Source organism: Panthera tigris, chromosome A2 (assembly GCF_018350195.1).
Source record: "Panthera tigris isolate Pti1 chromosome A2, P.tigris_Pti1_mat1.1, whole genome shotgun sequence".
Lineage (NCBI taxonomy): Eukaryota > Metazoa > Chordata > Mammalia > Carnivora > Felidae > Panthera > Panthera tigris.
This window is the reverse complement of record NC_056661.1, coordinates 25,638,188-25,652,341: the sequence shown is the minus strand read 5'-3', so window position 1 is coordinate 25,652,341 and position 14,154 is coordinate 25,638,188. Positions and strand designations below refer to the sequence as shown.

The 14,154-nt window shown below is 36.4% G+C and overlaps 1 protein-coding gene across 5 annotated transcripts in view; it reads left to right on the top strand.

The window, feature by feature from the left end:
• DENND6A (DENN domain containing 6A) overlaps positions 1-14,154 on the top strand; it is a 64,613-nt gene that overhangs the window by 12,813 nt on the left and 37,646 nt on the right. For all 5 annotated transcript variants that reach the window (XM_042979227.1, XM_042979226.1, XM_042979228.1 and 2 more), the window contains 3 exons: positions 1,407-1,445; positions 1,546-1,588; positions 12,916-13,028. In XM_042979227.1, coding sequence (XP_042835161.1) covers positions 1,407-1,445; positions 1,546-1,588; positions 12,916-13,028 — 195 coding nt within the window. The remainder of the gene's footprint in view (positions 1-1,406; positions 1,446-1,545; positions 1,589-12,915; positions 13,029-14,154) is intronic.

The following is a 14,154-nucleotide window of genomic DNA, read 5'->3' as shown; positions in this document are numbered from 1 at the left end:
GGAAGATTTTTAGGCTTTTGGGCGGCAGCTGGGGAATGGAAGAATTCATGAATTCTTCCAGAAGTGGGAAGTCTTGGATCCCCACATTAGCAGCCCAACATTAACATAATTTACTCTGTTGTTTTCTCTTCTTTTTGTTATCAGCCACTAGCTAACCTGCTGCTCCTAATCTCATCTCTTCACATTCCCAAGAGAGTCTGAATAGGCCCACTTGAGCACTGGTGTTCTTTTGGGCAGAATTTTCACACCCAGCCACATCTAGGCAGTTGATTGACTGGCCTGTAGAGCTGTTCTTGGATCTGGTGTTCACTAGTGCTTATTCTGACAGTAGCTGTTTTGGCTTATTCTTGCTTGCTTTGCAGTGGCTATAGGGCAGGAGTTTCCCTCAGAAGGTGGCTGTGATCACTGCAGACACTAAACTGACCTATCCTAAGAAATGCAATGATTATTTAAAGGGATTGAAGGAAATTAGGATAGACTTTATGGTGGGAGATGGTCTTTGAGATTTCTTAAACTATGGATTATTATTTTCTCCTTTCATTTTTCTTTGGTATCTGGTGATTTGCAGTACTTCTTGGAATTGATTGAAAATCATTACTTCTTGAAGTCGTTACCAGCTGATAGATCCAATTCTTTTTAGATTTTAGGCTTCCAAAGAAAAGACTCAGTAAGCTTTGAGTTATTAGTAATTCAGTTGGTAAATTCTTCTTTTTTTAAAAAAAAAATTTTAATGTTTATTTATTTTTGAGAGCGAGAGAGACAGAGCATGAGTATGGGAGGGGCAGAGGGAGAGGGAGACACAGAATCCAAAGCAGGCTCCAGGCTCCGGGCTCCGAGCTGTCAGCACAGAACCCGAAGCGGGGCTCGAACTCACGAACTGTAACATCATGACCTGAGCTGAAGTCAGACACTTAACCAACTGAGCCATCCAGTTGCCCCTAAATTATTCTTGATAACCCAAGACTTCACCAATCTGTTAGAGATAACTTTGACTCAGAACTTTTTTTTTTCCCTAGTGTAAATCCTACTCAATTCTCCCAAGCTTCTTTCATGTTTCATTATTGGAGTTTGTGAACTATTTCTTTAATGTTTATTTATTTATTTTGAGAGAGAGAGTGAGAGCAAGCAGAAGAGGGGCAAAAAGAGGGCAAGAGAGAATCCCAAGCAGGCTTTGCACTTTCAGCACAGAGCCCGATGTGAGACACTTGATCTCATGAAGTGTGAGATCATGACCTGAGCCAAAATCAAGGTTTGGACGCTTAACCGACTGAGCCACCCAGGTGCCCCTGGTGAACTATGTCTTAAAACTATTTGACCATAGCCAACTAGTAATAGAAGTACCTGCTAATGTTTATAATATACACTCAATATATTTGTCTAACAAAATTTAATTCTTTTTCTTCCAGGTAATTTATCCTCAACATTCCAAACTTACTGATAAGGAAGTAAGTAACAATGTTGCTCTGTATAGTCTACTGTGGTGTTTCTGTTTGTTTTTATTGGTGTATGTGTATCAACATATATAGCTTTTGTTTTCTTTTTCAGAAAACCAATATTTGCTATTTGTCTTTTCCAGATTCAAATTCAGGTAACTATTTTTCATGTGGTGTTTTTGTTGAATTTTATACTGAGAATATTGATTATACTCTTAATATATGAAAATGGATTGAAATAGAATTTTAGAATGCAAACTCAGTTTCAGCCTAGCAAGTCAGTGATTGTGATTCTTAGTTTTGCGATGCCAGCCATGTCTTTTTTGATTTTAGTTGGTTCAATTGTTAAAATAACTGTTATGGGGGCGCCTGGGTGGCTTAGTCGGTTGGGCGTCCGACTTCAGCTCAGGTCATGATCTCGCGGCCTGTGAGTTCGAGCCCCGCGTCGGGCTCTGTGCTGACAGCTCAGAGCCTGGAGCCTGTTTTGGATTCTGTGTCTTCCTCTCTCTCTCTGACCCTCCCCCGTTCATGTTCTGTCTCTCCCTGTCTCGAAAATAAATAAGCATTAAAAATTTTTTTAAAAAAATTATAAAAAATAAAATAACTGTTATGTTGTAATGAGGTAAAACATCAAGGAGCAATAAACTGTTGAAATAGTGAAGAGAGTGAAAACCAGCAACGTTGGTATGTTTGGGGATTTATAGTAAGTAGTTTACTTTCAGTTTGGGATTTGAAAGCTTACCAAGAACTGTAAAAGCAGTGACTTAAAAAAAAAATACAATAGAGTGAATCTGGTTATGAAGCATGGCCATCAATTACTTGTAATAGTTTGTGTGAGTTAATATATGTAAAGACTTGGAATAGTGCCTGGTGTATAGTAAACACTATGTAAGTGTTTGCTATTATTATTAAATTTGGTTTTTCTGGTCTCTTTCAAACTTTCCCTTTGTGTGGTCCTAATTGTTGAAATTTTTCAGGTTGCCTCTTTTGTTTCACTTTCAAAACAGCTTTTCAGACTTGTAGTGACCAGAACATTCAACATCTTAGACCACACACAGTTAGAACCCTATGAAGCAAAGGCACTCCATTATTCCCTTTCCTTTAGTGGTTACTTCTAATATCCTTTTAATTTAGTTTAGTTAATCTGATTTGGGAGATTTGACATTTTAATTTGTAAAAGCATTTTCTCCTTTCCTTGTAAATGTTTCCAGAGTTCTTTCCTATACATTTGCAAGTCAGCCTTCATGAATTGTATAAAAAAGAAATGGTATCTTGGTTAAAAGAAAATGCTTTTGAGAAATCCCAGTAGGACTTTTGTTCTAACTTGGAATTATTGGAATTTCTTAGTATGTTTGTCCATTAATGAAATAAATGATAGAGGGGTCTTATAGGATTTTTCCTCATTTCAGTTAACATTTTCCTTACAAAGTCTACACATGCAGTTCTGAATGTAGTGAGTGTTGGATTGGACTTCCAGGTCTCAGGGTAAGCTGCATTACAGGATAAACTGACTTGTTGTTATTGGAGTCCTGGTGCATTACACTGCACACTCTTCTTTTTGAGATTATAGCTGGTTTTCATGGCTCTCTTTTTCACCTTTCTGCATGAGTTTCAAGGCTAAGAAGATAATTTGGATAGCCTTTTTTGTTTTTAGTTTTTATTATAGTTTTTCTTTTAGTCAGTCACTCCATGTATCCCTGTCTTGTTAGAAGTTAAACTCAAATGTAAATCAGAATTTGTTCAGTATTTTAGTCACTTGAGTGACCTACAGGTGTTTTGTAATGCCTTTTTTAAAAGCTGCACATCAAATGAAGTAGGGTTTGTTTTATTTAAAGTACGGTTGAGGGGCGCCTGGGTGGCTCAGTCGGTTAAGCGTCCGACTTCAGCTCAGGTCACGATCTCGCGGTCCGTGAGTTCGAGCCCCGCGTCGGGCTCTGGGCTGATGGCTCAGAGCCTGGAGCCTGCTTCTGATTCTGTGTCTCCCTCTCTCTCTGCCCCTCCCCCGTTCATGCTTTGTCTCTCTCTGTCTCAAAAATAAATAAAACGTTAAAGTACGGTTGATACTTAGAAGTGAAATTGACAAAAGGTCTTAAAAGGAGACACCTTGTCATCCTAAGAGATGAGTATTAATCTAGATAGCAATAGGCTGTGAGTTTTTATGTATTTGAGAGTTCTATTCTTAGTTGTGATTATCCAAACAATTTGTTTCACTTATATGTTTATGAAATGCAAGTTGGGATTGCTGTGCTAACTTTGAAATGGATTTGAATTTTTCTCAAAATAGCTTTTATTGTTTTGGAAGGAAATCCAGGCACAGTAGAACAGTCTTTAGGAAAGAATCATAATCTAAGTTTTGTTTCCATCGTGCACACTTAAAAACAGTGAAACAATATTGAGGAGGGCACCTTTTGGGATGAGCACTGGGTGTTGTATGGAAACCAATTTGACAGTAAATTTCATATATTAAATAAATAAATAAATAAATATCAAAGAAAAAAAAATAAAAACAGTGAAACAAGATTCAGAATCAAGAGTGTATAGGTAAAGAAGAGTGCTTTTGGGATTCCCAAAGGAATGATTTGCCATTCCTCCACTTCCTCCAGCTGCTATCCATACATACCTTATTTTTTGACAATATTAATACATTTATTTATTTTTTAATTATATTAAATATAATTTATATTTATATAAATAAATTAATTATTTATAATTTATTTTTACTTTTAATTTATTAATTTATATATATTCATCATAAATATATATGTTATATATAAAATACATATATATTCTTATAATTTTATATAATATATAAGTATATAATATATATTATACATATTTTTATAATTTTATATAATATATAAATAGATAATATAAATATATAAATATATATTTATTAATTTATAAATTTATTATTAATTTATAATATTATTAATTTATAATAATAAATTAATTTATATAAAAGCTCAGTGGTAGCATCTTGGATTTATTTATTTATTTATAAATTTTAAATCCAAGTTAAAGAAGATGTAGTTTATATATACAATGGAATACTACTTGGCAATGAGAAAGAATGAAATCTGGCCATTTGTAGCAATGTGTATGGAACTGCAGGGTATTATGCTAAGTGAAATAAGGCTGGCAGAGATAGACAGATACTGTATGTTTTCACTCATAGGTGGATCCTGAGAAACTTAACAAAAGACCATGAGTGAGGGGAAGGGGGGAAAAAAAGTTACAGAGTGGGAGGGAGGGAGGCAAACCATAAGAGACTCTTAAATACTGAGAACAAACTGAGGGTTGGTCAGGGCTGGGGGAGAGGGGAAGTGGGTGATGGGCATTGAGGAGGGCACCTGTGGGGATGAGCACTGGGTGTTGTATGGAAACCAATTTGACAATAAATTATATTTAATAATAATAAAATTTAAATCCAAGTTAGTTAACAGCCACACATACCTTAGATCCTGTGACTTTAGAAGAAGATTTTTTGTTTAGTTTGTTTTTAGGTTTCAGTTTCTTTTGTTCCATTTGAGTGACTTTTATCTTTAGGAGCCTAAATTTAAAGTGTGCCTTCTCTCTCATAAATATTTGTCAGATTTTTTTTCTCTGTGTTGATTACCATTAATATCATCTGTATGTAGGTGTTTCTGAGGCTTAAGCTATGATGGGTACCCAAGGACTATAATCACTATATTTTAAATATGTCCAGAATGAAAATTCAGTATTAGTAGAGGAAGTTTCTTTTTTTTTTTTTTTAATTTTTTTTTAACGTTTATTTATTTTTGAGACAGAGAGAGATAGAGCATGAACAGGGGAGGGGCAGAGAGAGAGGGAGACACAGAATCGGAAGCAGGCTCCAGGCTCTGAGCCATCAGCCCAGAGCCTGACGCGGGGCTCGAACTCACGGACCGCGAGATCGTGACCTGAGCTGAAGTCGGACGCTTAACCGACTGAGCCACCCAGGCGCCCCAGTAGAGGAAGTTTCAAATAAGGATGAATCCAAGGGAAAGATTAATTCTTTTTTTTTCTTAATGTTTATTTTTGAGAGAGAGAGAGAGAGAGAGAGAGCAGGGGAGGGGCAGAGAGAGAGGGAGACAGCAGCACCAGCAGATGCAGGATTCTGTCTCACAATCATGAGATTGTGACCTGAGCCGGAAATCAAGAGTTGGGACACTTAACCGACTGAGCCACCCAGGTGCCGTTGGAAAGATTAATTCTTGATCTGGATGGATTAGATATGCAGACAGTATTTGTCTCAACAGATTTCTTCTCTGTAAACAACAGGGACATCATCATGTATTTTACCCTTCCCAGTGGTGAGAGCAGTACTTCACACACTATCTGTATTGAAGGGCCAGTTGGATTTTTAAAAAATTCCAATCTGTTGTGGACCATGCTTTTATGAAATGCAATCTAAATGCATATTTAGAAAAATGAACGGGAGAAAAATGAAAGAAATGCAAAATAAAAGTCCAAATTTGTTATGGCAGTATCAGATTTCTGTAAGACTTTCTAAATAATTATTCTCAAGTTGGATATTTATTTTGTCATGGATTAGTAACAAGAGTTTGTGGACTGGCATCAGTCTGTGGACTATACTTTGAGAAGCTCTGGTCTAAAGTCCTGCTTCTCTGCAACTCCAACTCATCCACTCTTAATCACAGGGAGAGTGACTACATAGAGCCAGCCTAGCTCTTGAAGTCTCGTGTTTTATCTTAGTCTTATGCATTCTGATCTACTCTATAGCTGTGTTTGTGCTAATATAGAAATAATCTTTAAAGTTGTCTGTTCCCTGTGGGAATAGTATTTAAGCTTTTATCTCGAATCTTTAAGTGATATTTTTGGTACAAGAAGGTTTCCTCTGTTTAGCTTTGCCGTCTTGGTTTGATTGGCAGATGTGAAAGAGGCTTGGAAAATACTCTATGCCCTTGAGAATTTAAAATGGGAGGAGAGTCCTTTTTTTTTTTTTTTTTTTCCAGGTATTTTTTTTTCTTCATTTAAATTTTAGTTAGTTACAATATGGTGCAATATTGGTTTCAGGAGTAGAATTCAGTGATTCATCACTTACATACAACACCCAGTGCTTATCACAAGTGCCCTCCTTAGTGCCCATCACCCATGTAGCCCATTTCCTACCCACTTCCCTCCATCTACCCATACTTTGTTCTCTATCATTAAGAGTCTCTTGTGGTTTGTTTCCTTCTCTTTTCTTCCCCCAACTTCCCATATGTTCATCTCTTTTGTTTCTTAAATTCCACATATGAGTGAAATCATATAGTATTTGTCTTTCTCTGGTTGACTTATTTTGCTTAGCATAATACGTTCTAGCTCCATTCATTTCATTGCAAATGGCAAGATTTCATTCTTTTTTATGGCTGAGTAATATTCCAGTGTGTGTGTGTGTGTGTGTGTGTGTGTGTGTGTGTGTGTGTGTATCACATCTTCCTTACCCCATTCATCAGTTGTTGGACATTTGGACTCTCTGCAAATCTGTATTTTTGTATCCTTTGGCTAAATACCTAATAGTGCAATTGCTGGATTGTAGGGTAGTTCTATTTTTAGTTTCTTGAGGAATTTCTATACTGTTCTCCTGAGTGGCTGCACCAGTTTGCATTCCCACCAACAGTGCAGTAGGGTTCCCCTTTCTCTGCCTCCTCACCAACACCTGTTGTTTCTTGTGTTGCTAATTTTAGCCATTCTGACAGGTGGGAGATGGTATCTCATCATGGTTTTGATTTGTATTTCCCTGATAATGAGTGATGTTGAACATCTTTTCATGTGTCTGTTAGCCATCTGGATGTCTCCTATGGAAAACTATCTATTCATGTCTTCTGCCCATTTCTTAACTGGGTTTTTTTTTGGGGGGGGGTGTTGAGTTTGATAAGTTATTTATAGATTTTGGATACTAATCCTTTATCAGATATGTCATTTGCAAATATCTTTTCTGCAGGCTGCCTTTTAGTTTTGTTGATTGTTTCCTTTGCTGGGCAGAAGCTTTTTATCTTAATGAAGTCCAATAGTTCATGTTTCCTTTTGTTTCCCTTGCCTTCTGCAACGTGTCTATTACGCTGCTTCCAGCCAAGGTCAAAGAGGTTTCGGCCTGTGTTCTCCTCTAGGATTTTGATGGTTTCCTGTCTCATATTTAGGTCTTTCATCCATTTAGAATTTATTTTTGTGTGTGGTGTAAGAAAGTGGTCCAGCTTCATTCTTCTGCATGTCACCATCCAATTTTCCCAACACCATTTGTTGAAGAGACCGTCTTTTTTCCATTGTACAGTCTTTCCTACTTTGTCGAAGATTAGTTGACCATATGGAGGGAAAGCTCTTCTTGGTATTCCATGTGACATTTATGTAGGAAGAGCCATGACTGAAAGAACCGGCTCCTTACTTGAATGAACTGTGTGGCACAGAGACCAGTGAGTTCAAGAAGTGTGATGTGAAGGGTGTTTTTCAGAAGGACTTTTTTTTCTAACCTTTTTTTTTTTTTTATTTAAGTAACCTCTGTACCCAACATGCGGCTTGAACTCCCAACTCCCAGCATCAAGAGTTGCATACTGTGCAGACTGAACCAGCCAGGCGCCCAAAAGGACTTTTTTTTTTTTTAATGTTTATTAATTTTTGACAGAGAGAGAGAGACAGAGCATGAGCGGGGGAGGGACAGAGAGAGAGGGAGACACAGAATCCGAAGCAGGCTCCAGGCACTGAGCTGTCAGCACAGAGCCCAAAGTGGGGCTCGAACTCACAGACCACGAGATCATGACCTGAGCCAAAGTCGGATGCTCAACTGACTGAGCTACCCAGGTGCCCCAAAGAAGGACTTTTTTTTTGAGTGAAGAAGCTTTTGATCTCTGCTCCAATTGGCAATAAATTCACGTTAAAAATGTTTTATTGAGATATGATTCACCCATATAAAGTGTATAATTCAATGATTTTTAGTATATCCATAGAGTTATGCAACTATCACCACGATCAATTCTAGAAAACTTTTGTCCCCCAGAAAGAAACTCCATTCTCCATTTCCCTTCCACCTACTTCACCCCCCACCAGTCCTAGGCAACCACCTGTCTACTTCCTGTATGGATTTATATACTCTGGATATTTCATATCAATAGGAGTGTTTTTTAGGTCTTGACTTGAAAGAGCCAGTATGATGCAGTGGTCAGGAGTACCAGCTCCAGAGTCAAACTTCTTGGATTTAAATTCTTGCTCTGCCATTTAGGAGATTTATTTTATTGGGTGTTTATGACCTTTTTATGCCTTGGTTTCCTCTTCATAAACAGGAATGATAATGGGATGTACCTGAGAAGCATGAAGACCAAATGAGTTAATATATCTAAAGCATTTAGAACAGTGCCTGGAACAGGATAAGCACTCATTAAATAGTAGTGTTCAACTCATATATTGAAAGGGAAAAATCACTTCCAAAATAGTGACAAAATATAATGAAAATAATTTTGACCTGGGATTGTGTTTGATTTCTGTTGTAAGAACTTAGTTATTTGGAAAAGGATGGTGGGGAAAGGTCACAGCAATTTTCTTTGTTTAAAGAGTGTTGGTTTATTAGTTCTGTTTTCTAGGCTAGTAACCATGGTCTTGATTAGTTAAACTGGAACTTACCTTAAAGCTGTGGGGTTTTACTGAGCAAATCTGCTGCTTTCTTAATACTTGCTATTTTATCAAAGGAAAGGGTTTATGTTGCTCTTGATCAAGAACCCATATTAAGGTTTATTTTCCTTGGAGAGCTGTCACTTGATCTTAAAACTTGTGTAAGTTAATCCCTATACCTTGGTTTATATAAGGAAAAAATGATTTCCATTAAAATGTTTTCTCATTTTTAATGTTAATAATCAGAAAGGTGTGGTGCAAATAGCATAACTTTTAGGTCTTTTTGGAGTTTTGTAGAGCTTAGTGAATATGTTGGGTAAAGGATGCTTGGAATTCAGTACAATTATAGGTCAGTTGTGGAGTTTTATTTTAGAATAATTGAACATAGCCACTAGAAGTGACTTTAGAGAGTATCTTATGATACCATTTTTGTTGACAAGGAAATTGAGAATCTTAGGTTAAGTGACTTCTAGAACACTAATTATAGACAGACCTGGGACTAGATTCCATTGATTGTGGTGCCTTTGTCCTCAGGTCCCAACTTTTCCCCCAAAATCACATTCATGTAACCGTTTTTCACATGTAATTGTTATGTTGCTTGTGTAGAGCTGCAGTCTCTTGTTACACTGACAAACTGAATGGCTCGTACTAACAGTAGAGATTTATTTTTGATGAGGTTGTAGGGTGTCAGGATTTCCTTGCTCTTTCTAGGTATCATTTTCTGCATAGTAAATGCAAAAAATCTGATCGTCAATCTGTAATGTCTCCTTTCTCATCATAATGATGAGGTCAGAATGGAGAACACAGGTCTAGCAAGATAAGGAGTTGATATTTCTTCCTTTCTTCCTTTCTTTCTCAGGCTTCATGCCTGGCGTGGAGCCCCACACGGGCTTGAACTCATGACCCTGAAATCAAGACCTGAGCTGAGATCAAGAGTCAGACGCTTAACTGACTGAGCCACCCAAGGTGCCCCAAGAGTTGATATTTCTTTAGTAACCTTCAGTGTGTGAAGGGACAGACCTCTAAAACATAAAACAGGAACCATTTACCTCAGTTGACAAGGATAACATGGCTAAAGCTTTTTGACTTGGTGAACTGTCTTCCTGACCAATTCTGTACAGCTTGTGGGTGCAGCTGATTACTGGAAAGTTCTCACAGCATGCCCATGATTTGAGAATGGAGCTGGATGGGTAGGGAGTTAAGGCTATGGGAGCTTCATTACTTCCCTTTCACAAAATTCAGCATTCTTTGCATTTTCCAGATGCTACGTATCTGTTTCTTAAAATCCATTATCTTTTCCTGCTCTATCCTATTATGTGTATCAGAGAAATTAATGTGTACTTCTTAGTGGCATTTTCTTTTTTTTTTTAAATATGTTTTAACATACAGTGTTATATTAGTTTCAGGTGTACAATATAGTGATTAAACAATTCTATACGTTACTCAGTGCTCATCACAAGTTCACTCTTTTAATCCCTATCACCTATTTCACCCACCCCCCACTGGCAACCATCAGTTTGTTCTCTATCGTTGAGTCTATTTCTTGGTTTGTGTTTCTCTTTTTCCTTTGTTTTGCTTTTTAAATTCCACATGTGAGTGAAGTCATGTGGTATTTGTCTTTCTCTGACTTTTTTCACTTAGCATTGTACTCTCTAGATCCATTTTTGTTGTTGCATGTGGCAAAATTTCATTCTTTTTTATGGCTGAATAATAATCCATTGTGTGTATATATATTGTGTATATATTATCCACTCATCTATCGATGGACCTTTGGACAGCTTCCATAATTTGCTTATTGTAAATAATGGTGCAATAAACATAGGGGTATATATATTCTTTTGAATTAGGTTTTGTATTCTTTGGCTAAATACCCAGTAGTGTGATTACTAGATCACAGGGTAGATCAACTTCTAATTTTTTTGAGGCATCTCCATATTGCTTTCCAAAGTGACTGCACCAGTTTGCATTCCCCCCAGCAGTGCATGAAGGTTCCTTTTTCTCCACATCCTCATCAACACTTATTTCTTGTATTTTTGATTTTAGCCATTCTGACAGGAATGAAATGGTATCTCATAGTAGTTTTGATTTGCATTTTGCTATGATGAGTGATGTTGAGCATCTGTTCATGTCTGTTGGCTCTTTCTTCCCTTTAAAAAAAAAAACACAATATTTAAATGTCTAATAAAGGGAAAAACTGAACCATCAATTTATAAATCTCTTGAACTAAAACAATGCTAGGAGTGTTTTCCATTATTTTGTTTCATGTGTTTTCCTTATTTTTAAACTATCTATTGTAACAAGTAAAGAAATTGACTTGACCCATCCTCCAGTCCCCTGCCCACTTCATCACCAAAGAAATATTAATTTCTAGGGGCGCCTGGGTAGCTCAGTCAGTTAAGCAGCTAACTCTTGGTTTTGGCTTAGGTCATGGTCTCATGGTTTAGGAGATCAAGCTCCACATTGGGCTCTGTGCTGACAGCGTGGAGTCTGCTTGGGATTCTCTTCCTCTCCCTTTTACCCTCCCCTTTCCCCACGTGTGCTCTCTCTCTGAAAATAAATAAACATTAAAAAAAATTAAAAATAAATAAGAAATATTAGTTTCTATAACTGCATTTAGGTATGTTGTTTTTTGAGAAAACTTAAACATTAACAAGTTTCTACCTCCTTTGTTGAGAACTTCACATGCTAAGAAAATATAAGTACTTCAGTGTGTAATAGTAAATAATAAAATCTTGAGCACATTTCATATTTAATATAATCTTATTAGTTCTTAAATATAATAACCAGGAAGAATTTCAGTGATAAGCTACTTAATATGTCTTTGACTTTTTAGACTATTTATGTTTTTTTTTTTTTGTAATTTTTGCCAGATAGTTTAGGTAAATTTTACATGTTTTAAGAGGTTTGGTAGAAATGATTAATGTTTAAAAACTTTATTAATCAAAAACCTTTTATTTAATTTTTATTTTTATTTCTAATGTTTATTTTTTGAGAGAGAGCGAGAGACAAGAGCATGAGCATGGGAGGGGCAGAGAGAGAGGGAGACACAAAATGCAGGCTTAGGCCCCCAGCTGTCAGCACAGGTCCCAGTGCGGAGCTTGAACCCACGAAATGCGAGATTGTGACCTGAGCCGGATGCTTAACCGACTGAGCCACCCAACCGTTCCTAATCAAAAACCTTTTAAATTAAAATGAGGAAAATAGTGAATCTATTACTTGGGCTCTTCCTGAGTTTGCTATATTATGTCTTTTTAAAAAAAACTTCTCATTGTGAAATACAAAACACATACAAGGTATAGAAATAGAACTTGCCAGTGCCTTAAAAGCCCCCTCATATTCCCTCATGTCCCCTCCTAAACTCTGTTTCCTTCCTCCCTCCAAATACAACCACAATTCTGATTCTTACAGTGATAAGTGTCTTGCTTTTCTTTATACTTTTATCACCCAATTATGCATCCCTAAACACTATAGTTTAGTTTTGCCTGCTTTAAAAAAAAATAACAAAAACTATATAAATGGATTTGAACTGTATACGTCCTTTTGTATTTGGCTTCCTTTTCTCATTATTATGTCTGTGAGTCAACATTACATGCAAACAGTTAAAAATTTTTTTTAATTACTTGGGGAAAATGGAATAGGAAAATAGTAAGGAGACATAGGAGTTAAGATGCATGTTTTGCTAATGGCTTTGCCTCTAACCAGCAAAGGTAGCTTTGGACAAGTCACTTGAATTCTCAGGATCTCCTTGTTCTCTTCTAAAACGTGATAGAATGGGTTTAAACGGTTGATAGGACCTTATTAGCTCTAACATTTGATGAATCTGGGTAAATAAATGTTATGCTATGCTATTCTTAATTACTTTCATTTTTGTTTTCATTAGGTTGTCTTGGAGATACCCAGTTTTGTTTTAGATTTCGACAATCTTCTGGGAGGAGGGTGTCACTGCATTGTCTCCTGGATCATTATGACAAAGATTTACCAGTTTACTTAAAGGTTGGAAAAGTAGCAATAGAAAAATGTCCATGTGAGAGGAAACTTTAGAACTCAGTTACCTCTAAAGCATTCAGAAATATTTTACTTTTGTGTTATTACTATATTATACTGTTAGATTTCCTAAGTGAGTCTAATTCATAAGGATTCAGCATGTGAAAGAAAGAAACTTTACAAAGTTACTGTTCTTGAAGCATATAATGCCACTGTGAATTTTAGAAATCAATTAGAATGTTGAGGTGGTTTTCTTTCATTTGTTAATACCTCTTTGTTTAGATGTGGAGTTGGGGTGGTACCATACCAGTAAATATCACTTAGAGTTGAAGATTCCCTACTTTATGGTAGAATTGTAGTTGTCTCTTTTTGAGCTTTGTTTTCCAGTTATTTGTTAAAAACAATTTTAATAATTTAGATGATTTCAGAGTATAGGCTTCTGTTTGGTATTCCATATTTACATCTCTGACTGTGTGAGGAACATTTCCGTCTGGATGTCCTATCAGCACATCCAGTATGACCTCATTGCCTAAAATCAGCATTTACAGTTAACCTCCCTGGTTCCAGTAATGACAGTAACCCTTTCCCAGTTAGCAAAGCTATTACCTTTGAAATGTCTTATAGCCATCTACTCCTTTCCATGACCTTTTGCTTTCGCTATCAACATATTCTTTCAACTGATAATAATAGTTACTATTGACTGGTGCTTATATTCTAGGCACTGTATTAATAAGCTTGTGTTATCTCATCAGTCCTCATAGTGTTCTGAGAGTTTCTTTTGTAAATGAGGGAATTGAGGGCTGATGAGGATAATAATTTTGCCTAGACATCCCATCTTTTGGGTTTTTTTCAATGTAATATATTGTATACAGAGTTGTCAGCTAAAGTACATGTATATATTATATAAAAATAAATACAAAATGGCTATCTGTTGCTTAATGAATAAAGAGGCAATGATAGTGCTATTTCCTTGTCCTCACTTTTTGGGCCTTCCAAGATAAGACCTTTACGTTTCCAGTTTCCAACTTTATCTCCTTTCTGTACATGTGCCACATTTTAACCAAACTGAACTATGTGCTTTTTCCTGAGGTAGCTTGTATTTTTCAGTCTCTGTGTGTTTGTTTTTGCTCAAACT